Source organism: Orcinus orca, chromosome 2, assembly GCF_937001465.1.
Source record: "Orcinus orca chromosome 2, mOrcOrc1.1, whole genome shotgun sequence".
Taxonomy (NCBI): domain Eukaryota; kingdom Metazoa; phylum Chordata; class Mammalia; order Artiodactyla; family Delphinidae; genus Orcinus; species Orcinus orca.
Genome location: NC_064560.1, coordinates 175221098 through 175237486, shown reverse-complemented (window position 1 = coordinate 175237486; position 16389 = coordinate 175221098). Strand labels below are relative to the sequence as shown.

The following is a 16389-nucleotide window of genomic DNA, read 5'->3' as shown; positions in this document are numbered from 1 at the left end:
TGCCAATACTAAATCCTAAAAATGCTGGTTAAATTAAGTAGCAATGTTTCCTCACTTAAGCTTGTCTCTGGGTAACAGGTCCAAGAAATTTGTCTCAGCAAGAGCCAATAAAACATACCTGGTTTCTTTAAAGGTTCTTTCATTTTATTTTCCTCTATACTTATAAGTGGGAACATTCTCAGATGTCAATATAAGAAATGTCTCACAAAATTATACCGCTGGATTCTGATGGATTTAGAATCTTCAAAGAGCTCTGCAGTTAAATCCGGAAGACATCCTCACTGGGTACTGTATTCTTCCTACTTCTGAATGCAAGGAACTGTGCCTGCTGAACTTTATGGTGTTGTTTTTATGTTTTTAGCAAATTCCTAAGAATAGTAGTGGTCTAACTCTAACTCCATTGAGTCTTAATACACATTCTCTCATATCAACTACTTTATTTCTCTCATCTTGCCTCGAAGGTAAAACATATTTTATATTTTTTAGTTCCTCTTGATATTAAGGAGGGCTTAAAAAGCTCATCAGGCCATAAGACAGACATTCTACTCCACCACTGTTACATGCTTTCTTGGTTAGCATATCAGTAACTGAGATGTAGGGGTCAGCAAACAGCCGCCCGTCAACCATTTTTGTATAGCCTGTGAGCTAAGAATAGCTTTTATAGTTTTAAAGCACAGGGGGTGGGGGTGGGGGTGATCAAAAGAGGAATACTTTGTGACATATGGATATGACACGAAATTCAAATTTCAGTGACCATAAATAAAGATTTACTGGAACACAGCCAGGCTCATTCACTGACCTGTCCATTCTGGCTTCGTTCACACTACAACTGCAGAGTTGAGGAGTTGCAACGGAGAACAACTCACCCACAAAGCCCCAAAATATTTACTATCTGGCTTTTTACAGAGGAAATTTGCTGATCTCTGCTCTAAGTGTATTACAAGGTCTACTCTGCAATGTCTATTGAATATTTATTTGAATATTTCCTCTATTTGAATATTTCCAAGTAAGAAATTAAAACCATTGCTTTATTACGAAGTCTATGGATTCTTCTCCTCATTCATTTCCAGCCACCTGTAAGCACTACAAGATACAGTGCTTCTCTGATCCTTTTTTGCATGGATTCCATTCTCTCCTCATATTTACTCTAAATAAAGGGGGTAAGCGCAAAGAAACCTGCTGGATCAAGAAAGGTATTGGTAACCTAAAACCTTCCTGTCCCTGTACATTTTCTATTTCTGTCAACAGTATTTAAAGAGACTCACTGTTCTTTAAAGAGATTGGACTAAACTTGTAAGTTTTCTATAAAGTTAATTAGAGTAATGGCAATGATGTCACAGAAATATCACCAGGATTTTAAGACTGTGTTCAAGGGAGATACATATTTTCTTCACTGAGAAAATAATTTATACCTTAAAGAACACTTATTACATAAAAGTATCATCATTCCATCAATATCTGGAAATGACTATTTCATCTGATAGCACCTTATTCCCTCAGAAGAACTTGCATTGTGGAAATCTAATTATATGTAAGAAACTGTTAGCATAATTTTCTGAGGAAAAAAATGGGAACTTCATGGCATATTTGCACATAAACACCATGATACAGCATGCAAATATGTAGTGCTAGCTATGAAGCAGAAGTAAATATTTCCCCTTACAATTTACAGGCCAAAGCTATCCAGTCCTGTAGCTTTCATTCACTTCTGACTCAGAGATTATGATTTTTTAAAAAAAATCAGATTCATAGGATTTTAATAGTGATTTAGTCAACTATAAAATGTTAATATAGCTAATTAAACATAATGTTTAATACTCTGTTAAAAATAAGCTATCTTTCAATAAAAAATATTTTCTTTTAGTACCCTTGTAGATCACAAGGTCAAAAAGTTAAAAGATGTCAGGCTACTACACATTTTTCCTATGCCAAAACCGTCAAATTTGTTTATAACTTTTTTGCTATGAGCATTTTTATTAGGCAAGGAAAAAAAGCTCTGTTACTCATTTTTATAAGGAAAAAGAAATGTGATCCTATCCTTACTGTCCATTCCACTATGGTCCTCTGAAACTTAGTCAGGAATACAGAAACTCAACCTTTATTAATCTTCAGAAAAAGTAACAAGACAAAGCCCACAAAGATAGTAGGTAATGAAATCCTGTCTTTTCGTAAAATGACAGCAACTCCTAGAGGCATCAATGCCTCCTGTCTTTGCCTTGGGAACTGTTCTATACTCCCTGTTCTCACATGATTCTAATCTATAAATAGTTTGCATATAAAAGTCTTCATAGGGCTTCCCTGGTGGCGCAGTGGTTGAGAGTCCGCCTGCCGATGCAGGGGACACGGGTTCGTGCCCCGGTCTGGGAAGATCCCACATGCCACGGAGCGGCTGGGCCCGTGAGCCATGGCGGCTGAGCCTGCGTGTCCGGAGCCTGTGTTCCGCAACGGGAGAGGCCACAACAGTGAGAGGCCCGCGAACCACAAAAAAAAAAAAAAAAAAAAAAAAAGTCTTCATAGAATATTTCTAAAATATTTTTGAGTAGAAATGTATTAACCCTACAAATAATTTATATGTCATTCAAAAATACTCAATTCCAGGGGCTTCCCTGGTGGCGCAGCGGTTGAGAGTCTGCCTGCCGATGCAGGGGACACGGGTTCATGCCCCGGTCCGGGAAGATCCCACATGCCGCGGAGCAGCTGGTCCTGTGAGCAATGGCCGCTGAGCCTGAGCGTCCGGAGCCTGTGCTCCGCAACGGGAGAGGCCACAACAGTGAGGGGCCCGCGTACCATAAAAAAAAAAAAAAGAAAAAACTCAATTCTACCTTGGGGCAATAAAAAGTCACTAACAGGAGAAGGAGGAGGAAGGATTTCCCCTACTATTTCCCCTATATTTTCACTCATTCACTTAGTAAGCATTTATTTTTACTATATTCCAGTCCCTGCTATAACCAGCACTAAAACTAACAAAGAAACATGTCAACCACAATTTAACTGCATGCATTTTATAAAAAAACTTAGACTATGGGAGAAGAGTGTGAAAACATAGAAAGAAGAATGCTTTCCAACGAAGAAAATTCTCCAAATAAGGAGTGGGGCAAGCCTAGAATTTAACCTTATAATACTGAGAAAGTCACCCCATTTTAGAAGCCAGAAAACGTCTCAAAAATATTCATATGTGAGTAAAAATAGTAATAACACATCGCACTTCTCTATATGGTTTTCAATTAAAAAATGTTTCCACAATTCAGCAGCATAGCCATCATTTAAAATAAGACAAACAAAATTAAAGCCTAGATTTTGGACTACCAATTAATTGTATTATCTAATTATTATAACATTGTTAGAAGCAACTGAACCACATCCAACTGAAATAACGTAAATGTAAAGAAGAAAGTCAACCTAACCAGCAGTTCCAGCGGCTTTCCTCTCCCAACATTTTTTTTTTTTTTTTTTTTTTTGCTGTACGTGGGCCTCTCACTGTTGTGGCCTCTCCCTTTGCGGAGCACAGGCTCCGGACGCGCAGGCTCAGCGGCCATGGCTCACGGGCCCAGCTGCTCCGCGGCATGTGGGATCCTCCCGGACCGAGGCACGAACCCCTGTCCCCTGCATCGGCAAGCGGACTCTCAACCACTGCGCCACCAGGGAAGCCCCTCCCAACATTTTATTATGAAGACTTTCAAGCATACAGAAAAGTTGAAAGTTACCACTCACACTCCATCACCTAGATATTGCAATTAACATTTTGCTTTGTTTTTGTTTAGTCACACATGCATCCATCTAACCTCACCTGAGCATCTTTGTAATTCAGGGCACTCTGGGTAGACCAGATGACTGGCTATCACATTCATTTTCAGAGGGGTGGGTTATCTTAGGAATCAAACCTAATAAAACACGATTGATACCTCTTGTCCATTTAAATAATTAATTCCAGGGCAAAGAGTTAGCTAAACATTGTAAACTGATATAAAGTTTTAAATGCTTTCATCTGAACTGCTCTTATTTACAAGTTCTGAAAACGAACTGTCTGCCCTTTTCAGAGCAATTAAAGGTACTGTTTTCAAATTAGCAAAAACTCTTTTTTTTTTTTTTTTTTTCAGTACGCGGGTCTCTCACTGTTGTGGCCTCTCCCGTTGCGGAGCACAGGCTCCGGACACGCAGGCTCAGCGGCCATGGCTCACGGGCCCAGCCGCTCCGCGGCATGTGGGATCTTCCCGGACCGGAGCACGAACCCGTGTCCCCTTCATCGGCAGGCGGACTCTCAACCACTGTGCCACCAGGGAAGCCCAAAACTCTCCATTTTAAAATCACAGTATTTTTATTCTATAGAAGAGATCAATGTTTTGGTCTTACTGAGTTCTCTAACTTGAAACTCATACTTGTTGGTAAAAGCAGAGTCAATGAGGTAAAAACCCAATCTCAATACCAGAAACTTCTAGAGCAGTGGTTCTCAACTGGAGGCAATTTTGTCCCCCTCCTCCTACCTTCCTGCCCCACCCCAGCCCTCGGGGTCATTTGGCAATATCTGGAAAAGTTTTTGTTTGTCAGGACTTGGAGGGGGGAAGAGGCAACTGGTATTCTATTGGCATCTTGCGAGTCGAGGACAGGGTTGCTGCTAAACATCTTACAATGCGCAGGATAGGCCTCACAGCAGAGAATTATCTGGCCCAAAAGGTGAGAACCCTCATCTAGAGTGATGAACAAAGTGGAGGGATGAAGGGGGTGGGACATCATGGTTAAGGGAAACCACTTCAGAGGAGGAGAGGAGCCTGTGTACTTCTGCTGGATAGGGCCAGCCTTCAGGAGCTCATCAGCTAAAAATGCATCATATGTGCTGAACATCAAGAAAGTGGATTACAAACTCACTTCAGAAAGAAGCTCTCTCCCTTAATGCCATATCTTAAATTTAAAAAGTAAACATTCATCTTCAGTATACTTACTTAAAATACATTCTCAGGGATCTATACCTTGCTTGCCTTTATAGTTCCTGAATGCCCTTCCTTTGAAATCACAGTAAAAACACTCTCTCAGTATGTTCTGAGGAAATAATTAGTTTGAGAATACTATTCCTGAATTTAGCTCCACACTAAGTTAGGAAAAATTTTCAGAAGACCAGTGGTCACCTGTGGTAACCAGACTCCCAGATGACTCCCAGTGATCCCAGCCTCCTGGTATTTCACACCCTGGCTGGGCTGTGTAACCAGTAGCACAGGCAGATGTAACTAAAGGTATGTCACTTCTGAGACTAGGTTATAAAACACTAGGGTCCTACCTTGGGTACTTGAGTGAGAGCTCGCTCTCAGACAGTTTGCTCTAGGGGAAGCTAACTACCATATCTTAAGAATGCTAACAGCCCTGTAGAGGGGCCCACGTGGAAAGGAACTGAGACTCTCTTGATCCTGCAGCCAATAAGAAAATGAGATCTGCCAACAGCCCTGTGAGTGAGCTTGGAAGTGGACTCCTCAGCCCCACCCAAGCCTTGAGACAACTGCAGTCCCGACCAACAGTTTGATTGCAAAAGTATGAGAGACTCTGGACCAGAATCACATAGCTAAACTGTTCCCAGATTCCTGACTTCAGGAACTGTAAGGCTATAAATGTTTTATAAAGCTACTAAGTTTTAGGGCAACTTTTTCTTCAGCAACAGATAATACAGCATCTTTATGAATGCTTTTTTGAAAATAATTCCCTCCTTTCTAGCCCTAACAAGACGTTTCTAACTTCTATAAGTTAAATCTCTGAATTCCCACAGCTGAGAAGGGGAAAACACAGCTTGTCCTCTGACCCGAGAGCTTGCTAATTCTTTCATATTCCTAACCACATAAGACTGTAAACTTAGAACTGAGTCAAAGTAGTTTATACTTGTCACAATTTCAGTAAGGAGGTATAGAATTAGTTTACCATCTATATTCAAAAGTTGGTATCACTAACTTTACCACCTGGGTTTCTCATCCATTTAAGATTATTAAATATGAGGTGTCTTTTACATCTAATTTTAAAAGAAACAAGCAGGATAGAGTTAATGTCTTACTTTATCATGCTAAAAACTAAGGGGTTTTCATTTTAATTTTTTTATTAAATAGTAATACACTTAACAAAAATTTTTAATTGTCTTAGAATTTACAAAAAACGGAAAGGTCACTCCTAGACCTATCACCCAAAACATTTCTACTCAATTCTTTTTCCTTCTTTTTTCTGGACTGAGGTGGTACACTTGTAACTATATGTAATCAGACTTCTGATTCTGAAAGTAAACAGGACTGAGGGACAGGTTTTTCAGAGAAATATCTCACACCAACCGCAAAATTACTCTCACAGTAAGTTATGAGAATGCATAACGAAGGAGTTTGTTTTTCAGCTTCATTCAGATGGCACCACAAAAGAAGGCAGCAACCTCTCTAGTTTCACAGGTTCATTAGCGTGGCCACTGCAATCAGGTATACTTTGCAGAGATAATGATTTTTGTCAGGACTCTGCTACTAAGCCGTGGGCTGTGCCTTAGAGAAGTCCACCCATCCTTTTAAGACTCACCTTTTCTTAGAACTAACAGTTTCATCCTCAGTTAGATGAAATATCTTTTCAGAGTAAATTTTTAAAGAGCATATATTTTGAGACTTGATATCTGAAAATGTCTTTCTAGTGCCTTTCCATATGAAATCTATCTTAGCTATATATAAATTCACGGTGGGAAGGTGGGAGACTTTTGCCATCAAAATTCTACAGGCAAGTCGATAGCCCCTCACATTTAGTACTGTAGGGATCAACATCAACCTTATTTTCATCCCTTTAAAGATTTTTCTTTATAACTGCTCCCCTCCCACCACCAATGCACAATGCAAAAATATTGCCAGGATATGTCTAGGTAGAGGTCTCTTTTCATTAGTTTTCCCTTTTAATCTGTATACTTAATTTTTTCAACACAGGAACATGTTTTCCCTTCAGTTATATTTTTAAAATCACTCTTCTATCCCTATGCTTTGGTTTCTTCCTTGGGAGTATTTACATACTTGCAGACTGGGCCTCTATCCCTGTACTCCGGATCTATCACCTTCTCTCTCATTTTTATCTCCTCTCTGTGCATTTTGGGAGGGCTTCCAAAGTTTTCCACATCATCAACTCAATTTTCTGCAGAAAGAATTGTCCTTCATTTTAACATTACAATTACATTTCAAATTTCCCTACACTTTTTCCTCCCATATTACTGGGCTTCAAATAGCTATCTTTCTGTCCTTATGACTTACTGATCCTGTTTCAAAGTGATTATATCTCCTTGCATCCTAATGAAGATTTTCTAAAATGTTCTTCTGGTTTCCACTGGCAGTCATTTTCAAAGATGTGTTCTTCCACTGAACATTCAGGATGATGTTCCCTTTCCCTCATTCTGCATAACTTGTCCAAAAGCCTCTTGTTGAGAACCGGTTTACCTAAAATTTGGTATTTGCCAACAGAAAGGGTATGCAAATTACCCCTGGTTCCATCCTCTACTTCCTTGGATACAGGTAACAAGCTCTTGTCACATCTACAACTGGCCAAGAGGATGTGCAGAGCCCCTAGCCTAATCCCCAGTGTCACTGGTAGGCTTTTGTCTCATGTAGCTATGTGGGACTGAGAAAGGATTTTCTTCTGACCCTCACTGCCTGATTCTGTGCCCATTCCAGGAGTCTACGATAAATGAAGTTATACAAAACACTCCAGTTTCCAGGATGCACTACTACTAAGAGTGTTTTTTCCTTCTCTGTCCATGCCAACAGTAAACTACTCTTGGAGACTGTATTTCTCAGAACTCAATATGCTATGACTGCCTCCTATCCCTCAAAACAAATACACACACAGAAAACACTACAATTCCCTATCCAAGTATATTCTGGGAGTTACAGCCTCCCAAGAGAAACTGAAAGATAACTGATTGCAAGTAAAGGGTGGAACAACACTCTGGCTCAAACTGTAGCTGCCCAATTTTCTGACTGAACCGGACCCTGCCTTTCTGAACCAAGGGCAGACTATAGAGAAAGAATGCAGGGCCTCACTACCGACCTTCAGGGCAGGTTCAGCACTGCTGTGGGCTTCCAACTGCACTCTCTAGCGCAGTTCTATCAGCCTCGGACTTTGAGAAAATCTTGGCAGTAAGCCAGCTGTAAGTCCTGATCTCTGGTGATGTGAGTTTGCAATGTTTTATGTCTTCATAAATATTTTAGGGGCAGTTGAGGCTGCTTATCAGATGCTTTTTAAAATATGAAATTACAATGATGGGAAGGAGGTTGTGACTGAAAAGAATTACAGAATCTCAGTGTTGCAAGGGACCTTAGAAGTCATTCAGTTCTAACTCTCCAACTCTACAACTCAGTAAGTGGTCACCAAGCCCAGGCTTGAATCCCTCCAGTGATATAGAACTCATCACCTGGTAAAACAACTCAGTTCATTTTTATAGAGTCCTAATTTTTAGAATGTTTTATTTTATACTGAGGCAACACTTCACACGCTGTACTTTTTACCTATGAGTCCTAGTTCCTTCCTCTGGAGTCACAGAATAATCCTAACATTTCTTTCAAGAGACAGATCTTCAAATACAATAGTATCAAATCTATCTCCCAAGTTGTTTTTTTTTCCTCAGTTGTTCCTAAGGATATAGTAGCAGAGCTTTGAATAAATCTACAGAAGCACTCTATGCTAGCTACTCAATACTCTCAAATGCAATGGTAATCTTCAACAATGGTAAATATCCTCTTGGTCAGCATCCCTATTTACAGAATAGAAAACAGAACATCCTCAACCTACCACACAGAGTCTTTTCCACAGCTCCAGTAACCCCTGATTAATGACCTCCACTTGCAAAGGAGGCTACTTACCTTAACCATGAAATAATGAACGCTATTGATCCAACAAGCTACTGCTATAAAGTGTTATTGATCACCCAATCTTTGGTTAAAATGGTCCTCATTTAGCAATTTTACTGTTGCAAACACCTGGAGCAAAGCACCCTCATAATTAAAGAGTTTGGGGGAGTTAAAGTGAGAGGTGATGGACAGAGATCTCAGCTTTCTACCATTTATTCTTGCTTCTGAGCTATTGTTTGTGTCAGAAAGGATATTGATTTTCTATAAAAATAAGAAAACAAGAGGCACCAAGGGGCGCAGAAGGTCAGCTTGGGCTAGAGAAGGAGGGGGAAGGTTTAGCACTCTATCTCTGTCACTCGGCTTCCAACAGAAGGGAATATTTTCTTTCCTGTGAGATCAGCTTCTAATACATCACCTTAGGAAGGCTCCTGACTGTGACTTCAGGCCATCACCAAACCAATTCACTTATGAAAGAAAAGAAGCTAAATTATATTCAAGGGGAACAAATGAATGATGTATTAGTGAAGAATAAAGCAAAATTAGGCTATAACTCACCTAATTAATAGCTGCTATATAGACAATTTGAATAAAGATCAGTAGAAAGTAATCTTACAAAAGAGTTGATCCATTTTAGAATGGAACACACATGCAAAGAAAAATATTAAAATAATAACTGAGTTTTTTGAAGGCTTTAAAAAACTATTACATCATAACCACTTTCAGTTCCTCAGAACGCCTGAGGAATTGATTGGTATAGAATGGAAGGAAGAACAGAAACAGAAAAGCGAAAAGAATTATCGGTTAAGCTTAAAATTACTCTATGTTTAGTTAGCAGAATAAATTTAAGGAAAGTAGAAATAAAGCTCTCTGATTGAGACACAGATTTTCAAACCTAAAACACCTAACATATGCTTTTTTTTTTTTCTTTTTCCCCGGTACGCGGGCCTCTCACTGTTGTGGCCACTCCCGTTGCGGAGCACAGGCTCCGGACGCGCAGGCTCAGCGGCCATGGCTCACGGGCCCAGCGCTCCATGGCATGTAGGATCTTCCCAGACCGGGGCACGAACCCGTGTCCCCTGCATCGGCAGGCGGACTCTCAACCACTGCGCCACCAGGGAAGCCCAACATATGCTTTTTAAAAGAACTCTATCTATTGACTAGGCTAAGTAAAGCTTAATGATCCACTTCATCTTAATAATTTCACAAGTTGGATCATATACTCTGACAACCCTCAATACCTCTGATACAAAGTTCTACACTTCGATCTGTATGCAAACAAACTGGCACATCCAAGCAGATTTTTGAAAGAGTAAATTGCTGCCTACCTCAATTTCTCCAAGCTCTAGATGTATATTATCACAACCTGACTATAATGTGCAACAGATGTATCTGGGGTAAGAAGGACCTAGAAAGACTGAAGTGCCTCACTGCAAGGTTACAGCCTCTGCATTTGGAACCACACTTGGGCTGTGATCTTAGAGAAGACAGAGTTAACAGTCACTCACACACACAATTAAGTCATAGTTTAGCAAGAAATTCTGGGGAATACATACATCCAAAAATATCATCCCAAAACATTCTTAACAGTACGATGATTACTATTTGGTATGTGAGCTTGACGTTGAAACAAACTTGAACACCTCAATTGAGGGTTTCAACGGTGTGAAGGATACAAGTTAACTAGGCATTTCTTGTTTGATTAAAAATAGCATGATAAGGAAAAAAGCTTTATAATCCAAAATTATACATATAAATTGGGTAAATAGGCCTTAGAATATACATTAGAGGAAAATCAGGAAAGCCAAATTATAAGCCTACCTAGTTGCACAGCCTGGCAAATATAAAGTTAGTTAAGAAAAATTTTAAAAACTTGATTAAAACCACCCATGAAAAGTACAGGCATACAAACCTGAACAGCTTTTCCTGTTACTGACAAAACCTCACCTCCAAGTCTGTAAGATTTATGCCTTTGTTTTTCAGACAAACGTCAGAAGAAGCCAAGTCCTAAGAAAGGTCATCTGTTCTGCACTTGTAAAAGTTCAGATGAGACAGAAAACGTGCCATGGCAAAGGCAAGCTCAAAGCATAGCAAAACATAGTGGTTAACTATGAGCTTTGGAATCAGGTTTGATTCCCAGTTTTGCTACTAGGTGACCTTGGGCAAATTATCTCCACACTCATAACCTCTATTTCCTCTTCTATAAAATACAAATAGTGGTACCTACCAGACAGGGGAGTTATGAACATTAAAGAATATATGTTCTACACAATAGTACAGTGCCTGGCACACAGTCAGTGCTTAATAAATGCTAACTAATATTAACAATAATAGAATACACTGGTTCTCAATTGGGACTGCTCAACCCACTTAGGGAGCACCCATGGAGGCATTTGCTTTGATACTGTGAAGGGTGATGGGAACAACGTAGGGATGGCAACTATCCTACAAGGCATGGGACATCCCTCACCACAAAGAACTGCCCCATCCAAAACACCAACAGCATCCACACTGAGAAACAGATATCACACATTAATATTAATAATAATATTAAAGTATAAAGCTGGGGAGTATCAGTGTCCCTAGGACTATCTATTTGAGATGTAAAAAATTAAAAGTCACCAAAAACTATACTGACGTTTTAAACATGCACCCATTCAAGACAGATTTTTCTGGCTCGATGACATTTGGTGTAAGACTGATGGGATTTAGCCCTGTTATTTTCAAAGCCTACCATGTGTTCAGACAACTTGAATGTTAAACTCAATACAGTCAAACTGTAAGTAGTAGAGAACAGAATTATAGTCCAGAAACATCTAAAGCCATGATTCTTAATGGGTAAAGGCAGCTTACCAAGAACATTTACAAACTCCATATGCCTGGCACCCGCGTTTTCTCTTTCTCATACATACATATACACACCAGCCTCTACTGAGGCCCTGGTTCTAAAGAACAGTATCTGTGTATGAACTACGTGGCACAAAGAGCAGCAAAATGTTTTTTAAAATAAGAGGTACACGTTTTAGATGATTTTTAGAAACAAATGTGTTTCTATAAAATATAGCCTTCTTGATGTAGGGAAACAGGATCATGAGTGTACTTTAAGAAGCTACACACAACCTGACTGATTAAAGCAGTTAGTGGTTAGAGCTACAAAGTCAGTATTACAAAGCCTGGTTTGAAAGAAAGTTGAACTCATCAAGACTGTGGATTTGTGCTTTAGGTAAAGTTAACCAGGAGAATCTATGACTTAGTAAGGGAGATCTCACCATTCTGACATATTCTCATCAGAGCCCTGTTTTTGTTCATCTGCTTCACACTCCATCCTTTCTTTCCTTCCCGTTTTGCTTAGGAAAGTCCTATTTTCTGCTGCTTCGCACAACCCGTGACCTGATGAGGTCCAGGGAGTATTCTCCTTCCACCGGGACAGACGCTGCTTCTTAGCAGACTTGAACCTGCAGCCTCTCTCATAGCTCCAATCTGACACCTTGAGCTTCTGCTGAAGGCTGGCAGCCACCTCTGATGTTACGCGCTTCACCTTCCGTCGGCGCCTCAGCGGTCGACAAGGTGCATTTTCAGTAAAGGAGTCAGATTCATGCCAAGAATGTTGCTTACTCTTAACAATGGCGTTAAGAGCTGGGTGCCGTTTGGCTACCATAGTGTCATCAGAGTCACTAAAATTGGTGACTGGGGCCATTTCTCGACAGTCCTTGATGGCCTCATCCAGACTTGACTCAGAGGCCTCGCTGTAGCAGCAGGTATGCTCTGCCAGGTGAGTGAAGTCTGAACGGCGCTTCCGGCCTCTCCGTTTGCGAAGCTGCCGCCTCTGCTGCCGAGGGCTCAGCGCCATCTCCTCCCACAGCTCACCAAGCTTATTCTGCTCAGATGTCTGCTCCAAGGCTGAGGCTAAGTCATGTACCAGCTCATCCATGAGGCCACATCTGCCAAAAGGAGGTTCAAAAAAGAGAAAAAAGAAGAAGAAAGACTGAATAGGATCTGTTGTTTTTGAATAATTTTTCAAACAGATCATGGCACTGCAGAGTCCACCGTGTCTACAGAAAATAAAGTCACCTTTCACCTGGCTACCCTTAGACTCTATTCCTACCATCCATACTCCCTTAAGCCATTAAGAATAGGTATGTGGCCCTTGTTAAATGCCTGAAGTCAGCATGTTCTTAAAGCACAAAAACTCAAAATACTCACCAGATGACAACTGGGTTATTAGTAAAAACAAGCAAACTCAGGGGAATAAATCAGTCATTCCCCTTTTCCCCCAATTAAACTTGCTAAACTAAATTACCTGATGATCAGATCTAAAAAGATTAGAGAATGTCTCATCTGTCCAAACAGGAGCAGAAAAACACTCAACTTCAAAACCATGGATGAAAAGACCGTTCTATGGTCTGGGGTCACTAATAAGAATGTGTGTGGCAGGAAGAGAAAGACAACTTAGTGACACACTTTACGGAAGGCTGCTTGCAGTTTTAGTGTTCCAAGAATCTGTAGTGACCCAGGTTTGTACTCTGCATGGAAAAAAAAGACCAAGTTTGCACCCATTCTGGTCCCAACTACCACCCAGAAGCTACCAGGTAAAGAGCCTTAAAGAGTATGTCATATATTTGTGAATAATTAGCAACTTTTAAGTCTTCTTGCCATCCTTCAGAAAATAAATTGTTATCCAAGTTTTGTGCTTTAGTGCCAGACAGTCACACAAAAACACTTTATAACTGAGGTTGAAATGACAAGGATAAGAGGAGTCTCTAAGATTTCTAGCTAAAAGCTTTCCAAAATTTCCTGTTTTTCAACTCATTCTTGTCGAACCATCATACTTCAGGGATCACTTCATAGGCAAACCTTCCAGAGGCTGAGCGCAGGAGGATCGATTTTCAAAAGGCCTTTTTAAAGTGAAACGTTTAATATACTTCGTACATCTAATTAAATACGTTTTAGGGCTTCCCTGGTGGCGCAGTGGTTGAGAGTCCGCCTGCCGATGCAGGGGACATGGGTTCGTGCCCCGGTCCGGGAGGATCCCACATGCCGCCGAGCGGCTGGGCCCATGAGCCATGGCCGCTGAGCCTGCGCGTCCGGAGCCTGTGCTCCGCAGCGGGAGAGGCCACAACAGTGAGAGGCCCGCGTACGGCAAAAAAAAAAAAAAAAAAAAAAAAACCATTTTAAATTAGCACCTTTTCCCTAGCCCTTGTTAAGTCCAACGTATTTCAAGACCATAATTAGAGCTTAAAACTCTGTGGCACCACTCTCAGACCATAGTTCCCTTCACACAGTTTACATTTTGCAAAGGACTTTCTAAAATCTATTTTCATGCTATCCTTATGCCAAGCAATTTAAAGGCAGGAGGAGCAACGGGGACACCTAGTCCCAAACTACCAACCAAACAAAACTCGAAGTGTCAAAAGCCACACTCATTTAAGCAATAAGTAGTTTAAAACACCATGGCTGGGGTTTGGGAAACAACTGTCTCTAAAACCAAAATAGATAAGTGGGGACGCACTTATCTAAATCTATTTCCCTAATAAAGAACTACTGCTTTAAAAGCTCAAGCAGAACTGTACAAACTTTAACGTGAAACGAAGTTACCAAACAACTTGCAGTTGGCTGTGCAGTCGAATGCCAGGCTCAAAGGCTGCAATTCGAACAGGAGGTGACAGAAGAACCCTGGAACTCCCACCCTCCCTGGAGGCACAGTCCGAGAGGGTCCCGGGGCCAGGCAAGCACTCGGGGAGACAAAGGCTGTCCGAGGCACGCAACGGAAGGAACGAGAAACTAGCAGAAGTAAAAAGAGAGGCAGGCAGGCGCACGGTCGAGTGGGGTGGGGGGACCGGGTTGGGGGAGGGGCTGGGGGAGGCAGGAGGCAACTTCTCAATTTGGGTGACCAGGGGCAGGGGGTCAGCCCTTCCAGGGCTGAAACTGCCAAAACGCAAGTCCTGGCGACTAAACTCCCTCAGTGCTCAAGGGTCGCAACGTGGCCACATCCGTGAGAAAAAGCGTGTTTCGAAGGACTCCCCCACGCCCGGGCCCGCCCCCGAGGACTAGGACGACCACGACTCGGGACACCAAGCCCTCACGCTGTCGCCAGCTCAAAAGAGCCAGACACTAGAGAAGAGAGAAGGTGACTGTCGCCCGGGAAATGGCCCGACCCTCATCCCCCGGATCGGGGAGATGGGCCCTGAAAAACAAGGCCCCGCCACCCTCTCCCCTCCCGCCAGCCTCCGGGGCCCGATGGCGCCCGTGGCCGCTCCGCCGCGGCCCGGAGCGCCGATCCCCGCTGGCGCGGGCCCCCTGGGCCCCGACCCCCTCACTCCCCGTCCCCCTCACCCGCTGCCGCAGTCACCTCCGACGGCCGCGGCTTTTGGGGCCGAGTCTCCCCGCCGGGGCTTCCCTCTGTGACCTCATTTCCGGTCTGAGGCGGTGGGGTGGGGCGGTGGTGGAATGGGAGGGACAGGCTGCGCGAGAGGGCCCGCCCCGGCCCAGCGCTTCCTGCTCGCGGCCGCTCCCACTTCCGCCCCCTGGGGGCGGGGCCGCGAGAACCCGGAAGAAAAGCAAGGGGGTAAGGAGGGGCGGTGTTTAGGGGCTGACTGGAGCGGGGGTTCCCGTAGGGCTGAGGTGCCCATCTTGGTGAAGGGCCTACCCATGCAGGCCTCATCTGCCTTGGAGGCGTCAGGAAATTGGGCGCTAGGGAGGGGCGTCGGCCTTGCCCTTGATCGCTGACCTACTTTATACAGGGTGTGTGAAATTAGGGAAATGGGTCCTCATTCTTAACCATGCGAATTGTACAACTTTTGGGGGGGGTAGCACGAGTGAGTTGCTCAGACTATTAAAGATACACATGCTTGAGTAACAAAACAAAGTAGTGTTGGATTATAACTTGAAGTGTAAAAGTAATATCCAAGTCAAACTGGTATAAATCAATTACTGATACAAAGAAATTTATAAATGGGAAAGAAGAGCTAAGTCTCTGGTGCAGAATTCCAAACAATTTTTATAGATACTCCACCCTGAGGCATAACTCCTGATTCTAAATGTGGACTGTGCAGTGACTTCCTTCCAAAGAGTACAATATGGAAAGTGGGGGGAAGTGAGTAACTTTTAGAGTGGAGAAACAACTACAGTGGAGTAACATTTCCAGTGGAGAAACTAGCACTACCTCAGCCGGGTGATCAAGGTTAACATCAACGGTGATAAATCATGTTGACAGTATGTGGACTAGATATGATATGATGAGAATGGCATTTTATCTCTATGGTACTTTCCTTCTAAAACTCATAACCCCAGTCTAATCAAAAGGGAAAAAGTGGACAACCCCCAAGTGAGGGGCATTCTACAAAATGTCTGACCAGTATTCCTCAAAATTGTCAAGATTTTCAAAGACAAGGAAAGTCTGAGAAACTGTCACAGCCAAGAGGAGCCTATGGAGACATGACAACTAAATGTAATATGGTATCCTGATGAGATACTGGAATAGAGAAAGGACGTTAGGTAAAAATTAAGAAATCTGGATAAATTATGTACTTCAGTTAATGTTGATAATAATGTCTGTACACTG

General features: G+C 42.1%; 1 protein-coding gene across 20 annotated transcripts in view; it reads right to left on the bottom strand.

The window, feature by feature from the left end:
- GPATCH2L (G-patch domain containing 2 like) overlaps positions 1 to 15287 on the bottom strand; it is a 66981-nt gene extending 51694 nt beyond the window's left edge. For 18 of the 20 annotated variants that reach the window (XR_004478344.2, XR_004478324.2, XR_004478334.2 and 15 more), the window contains exons 1-2: positions 15178 to 15287; positions 12098 to 12769 (exon numbers count right to left, since the gene is read on the bottom strand). Coding sequence is in view for 12 of the 20 variants with exons in the window: in XM_033409756.2 (XP_033265647.1) it covers positions 12098 to 12769; positions 15178 to 15239 (734 nt within the window). In the remaining 8 variants the exon portion in view is untranslated. Of the gene's footprint in view, positions 1 to 12097; positions 12770 to 15161 lie in introns of all 20 variants that reach the window. The other 2 variants (XM_004262264.3, XM_033409833.2) reach the window with 1 other exon arrangement.
- Between the last annotated feature and the right edge of the window lie 1102 nt (positions 15288 to 16389).